The sequence below is a fragment of the Quercus suber genome, unplaced genomic scaffold, assembly GCF_002906115.3.
Source record: "Quercus suber isolate HL8 unplaced genomic scaffold, Cork oak 2.0 scaffold_72, whole genome shotgun sequence".
NCBI classification, from domain to species: Eukaryota; Viridiplantae; Streptophyta; class Magnoliopsida; order Fagales; family Fagaceae; genus Quercus; species Quercus suber.
In genome coordinates this window covers 991,678-995,733 of record NW_027069537.1, presented here as the reverse complement: position 1 = coordinate 995,733, position 4,056 = coordinate 991,678, and the positions used below count along the sequence as shown (strand labels likewise).

Genomic DNA, 4,056 nt, shown 5'->3' with positions numbered 1-4,056 from the left:
AGAGAGTTGATAACCTTATTGTGAAAACTCTTAATTGGTAAAATAGTAACAGGATCTTTACACCCAATGCTAATACTAATTTACTATAGCTACAGGTAGCATACTCTACAGTCCACGGTCTATAGAAAGTATAGACTAAAAAAAATAAAAATAAAAAAAAGTGGATGACTCCCGATTAAATTGGCGTGCCCCTTCGTAGAAACTGCCCTAACGCTTTTTCCCTTGTCCACTCACTCAATCTCCCAATTAAAATTCAGCTCAAATGTACTCCAAATAAATCCCAAACACAAATGCACCCAAAATTACGCTCCTTTCTCCTTTTAACCCTCCACACCTTAAAAGTTAAAATTCCCAAACTCCAAAACCCCACCCCTACACACACCTCCTCCGCCCCTTTCCCCTCTCTCTTTCTCTCTCTAAAACAACTACTACTCTCCCCCTTCTCTCTCTATCTCACTAAACAGTTAACAGTTAAAAAGTCTGTTAATACCATCATCATCTGCAGAGCTGGAAGAAGGGTGGATTGGTTGTAATAAAGTGCATGGAATGACAGATTACCGTTTAACAACAACAACAACAACGCCAATGAATCTTTGGACCTCAGACGACAACGCATCGGTCATCGAGTCTTTCATGAGTTACGATCTCTCAACTTTTTGGCCACCACCTCCTTCCCAACAACCTCAACTCCATCACCAGCTATCTTCTGCAGCTTCGACATCAACGCCCACACCCGCGCCCGCGCCCATCGTCTCTCAATCACAACCCTCTGTTGCTCTCTTCAACCAGGAAACCCTCCAACAACGCCTCCAAGCTTTAATCGAAGGCGCTCGCGAGAGCTGGACCTACGCTATCTTTTGGCAGAGCTCCTACGACTATTCCAGCAGCGCTTCTGTTTTGGGTTGGGGTGATGGGTACTACAAAGGCGAGGACGACGAGTCCAAATCCAAAGCCAAGAACAAAGCTTCGTCGTCTGCGGCCGAGCAAGAGCACCGGAAGAAAGTCCTCCGAGAACTCAATTCTTTGATTTCTGGGTCGGCAAACCCGGCTACTGATGATGCTATTGACGAGGAGGTCACCGACACTGAATGGTTCTTTTTGGTGTCCATGACTCAGAGTTTCGTTAATGGCGGTGGTCTCCCGGGTCAGGCTTTTTTCAATTCCAGCCCGATTTGGGTCACCGGAGCCGACCGCTTAGTGAGCTCGCCGTGCGATCGGGCTCGCCAGGGTCAGGATTTCGGCCTCCAAACTATGGTTTGTATACCCTCTGCAAATGGGGTTGTGGAATTGGGATCCACGGAGGCGATTTTTCAGAGCTCGGATCTGATGAATAAAGTCAGGGTTTTGTTCAATTTCAATAGCCTGGAAATGGGTTCTTGGCCAATCAGAGCCCGGATCTGATGAATAAAGTCAGGGTTTTGTTCAATTTCAATGGCCTGGAAATGGGTTCTTGGCCAATCAACGACCAGGGTGAAAATGACCCGTCTTCGCTTTGGCTCAATGATCCGACATCGACTCCGCCGGTGACGACGGCGGCTGAGATCAAAGACTCGTTGAATAACAATTGTACTGTTAAGATGTTTGGTAGATGGAAATTATGATTGCATGGAGTAAGAATAGGTATTAGAATGCGCTGCAATATAATATTTATTTCTATTTAGTTGTTTGGTAACTCTATAATAATAGAATTTTGAATATGTATTCTACTTGTTTGGTATCATGAAAGTTTTTTAAATCAAATGGCCTAAAATATCTTTATCATAATAAATACATTTTTTATAAGATTGCTTTAATAATCCCAATTTTAAATAGAGACCTGTAATGAATTTTTTATTTTTGTTTAATAAACTCAATCTTTTTTTTTTTTTTTGTTGGGATCACTTTCATTTTTCTTCTCAACGTTGTCTCACACCTGTAAAATTTGACCAACAAACAGTATCACCATTTCATTATTCTTTCAGCTGTAAATACTACCAACGACTAAAAATATCTCAGTTTGAAATCTCATTCATTTATTTTTATTGATGTACGTTCTTTGTTTCTATTAGGAGCTTAGGAAAAAAAGACTAACTTAGACCTTGCCCCAGTATTAGAGGTATTTTTTTTCCCCTAATATATATATATATATATATATATTTGATTCACCAACCTTTTTATTAGAACTCTTCTTCTGAGTCCTATACACAATTCACCAAATGAAGTTCTTTTTGCTCCCACTCAGCCTTGGAGTTTTTTATTTCGTTCTTGGATTGTTGAATTGTATTCATAAGAACATCAATCTCATGTTTTGCATCATTAAGCATGCTTTCATACTTCTCATTTGTTGCTTTCAAAACCAACTTTAGAACTTGTATTTGGGTCTCATCATTTTCATATATATATATATATATATATATAGTTAACAGGGGAGTTAGTAGTGCTTTAGGTACACATAACTAGAAGTATCCTGGACCAAAAGCATTTAAACATTTAGACACCAACTATGAGCCTGGGAATATATTGAATAACATCGAATGAACATCAAAGCCAACTATAGGGCAATACCTTCAGGCATGACCTCAAACCAGACCTAACACCCCACCATGTTTCTAGCTTTTTTAGCTAGAGCACCAACAACAAAACTACTAGTAGCACATGAATGAAATCAAAGAACAGGAAAGATGAAACTAAAGTGTGTTTGGTTGGGATGAAAATAGGAAGGATGGAAAACAAAGGGTGGAAAACAAAGTGGAAAACAGAGTGAAAAACAGTGCTTTCCACTATTTGGCAAAAGAAGAAAAATGCTGAGGATGGAAAACCCAAGAGAAAATTTTCTCTTCTGGGCTCACAATTTTCATCCTCCCAAGTCGGGAGGAAAATTGTGGAGAGAAAAGTGCTCTCACAACACTTTTACAGAAATGCCCTCACAGCTACAAACACAACGGCTACAAACATAACAACTAAAACCACAACAATCTTTCTCTCAAACATCTCTAAATTCAAGTATAATCAGATTATCAGAATACAAACTCAAAAACACAATTTTAAAATTAATAAAATCATAACAATAAAAGAAAAGAAAAAAAAAGATAGAAGACAGAAGTCATCTGACCTATCTGGACTGTGTTGGGGACGAAGATGAGTGACGACTCCGGTTGAACCAATTTCTTTGGGATGAAGATGACCCATTTAGATTGCGTTGGGGACGACTATTCTAGAATCAAGTAAAAAACTGAAGAAGAAAAAAAGAAGAGAGAAAGGATGTGCTGGAATGTTTTTGAGACTTGAATAAGGGAGAAGAAGAAAAAGAAGGGGGTGGGGATAGAGATAGGACGTGTGTGGAGAAGATAACATAGGAAAAAAAAACATATGGATGAAATGAAAAGAGGGAAATGAGAAATAATATAAAGAATAAAAAATCCTATTTGAGAAATGTTACTACAATATTTTCACAATAAATTTTAAGTAATAGATTGTTATTAGTTAATACTGGTGAGTAAAAAAATAATTTCAGTAGTGGGTTCAAATTAGAACTAGTAACAAATTTCCACATAAATTTTGATGTGAAAGTATTGCAAAAAATGTTGTGGACGTAATACTTCTCATTGAAAAATATAATTATTAGTAAATTTTATATTATTTAATGAGTACAAATAAATCTATTTCTCACCAATTATGTAACAATGGTATAATAGTCAATTTATATAAACTACATTTTCTATCCTCCCATTTTTCTCTCTAATAAAACAAAATAGTTTTCCACCCTCTCACTTTTCCACCCCTCCAACCAAACATTCATGAGGGAAAACCAAATCTTTTTAATCCTCCCACTTTTCCATCCTCTTACTAATTTTCCATCTTCCCACTTTTCCAGTCCTCCAACCAAACGGACCTTAAAGGTTGAATAACCATTGAAAAGTCTTAAAATGCCCAAATTATATAAAATTTCGATAACATAACATACCATTTACCTAAAAAAAACACCACAATCATCAAAAATTCTTAGGAGCCCCATGTTCAAGTGGGATAAAAAAGAAGCATAAATGCAAATTGAATTTTCCAACCTTTGTAAGCCAT

The 4,056-nt window shown here is 37.4% G+C and overlaps 1 protein-coding gene across 1 annotated transcript; it reads left to right on the top strand.

The window, feature by feature from the left end:
* The first annotated feature begins 272 nt into the window (after positions 1 to 272).
* LOC111988941 (transcription factor MYC2) lies at positions 273 to 1,706 on the top strand. The gene has a single exon (XM_024020746.2). It carries the CDS (start codon positions 547 to 549, stop codon positions 1,399 to 1,401), a length of 855 nt encoding a protein of 284 aa, XP_023876514.1. The 5' UTR covers positions 273 to 546; the 3' UTR covers positions 1,402 to 1,706.
* Positions 1,707 to 4,056: the final 2,350 nt, after the last annotated feature.

Coding starts and splice junctions, on each gene's coding strand:
- LOC111988941 (XM_024020746.2), top strand. CDS start 547: ATGACAGATTACCGTTTAACAACAACAACAACAACGCCAATGAATCTT.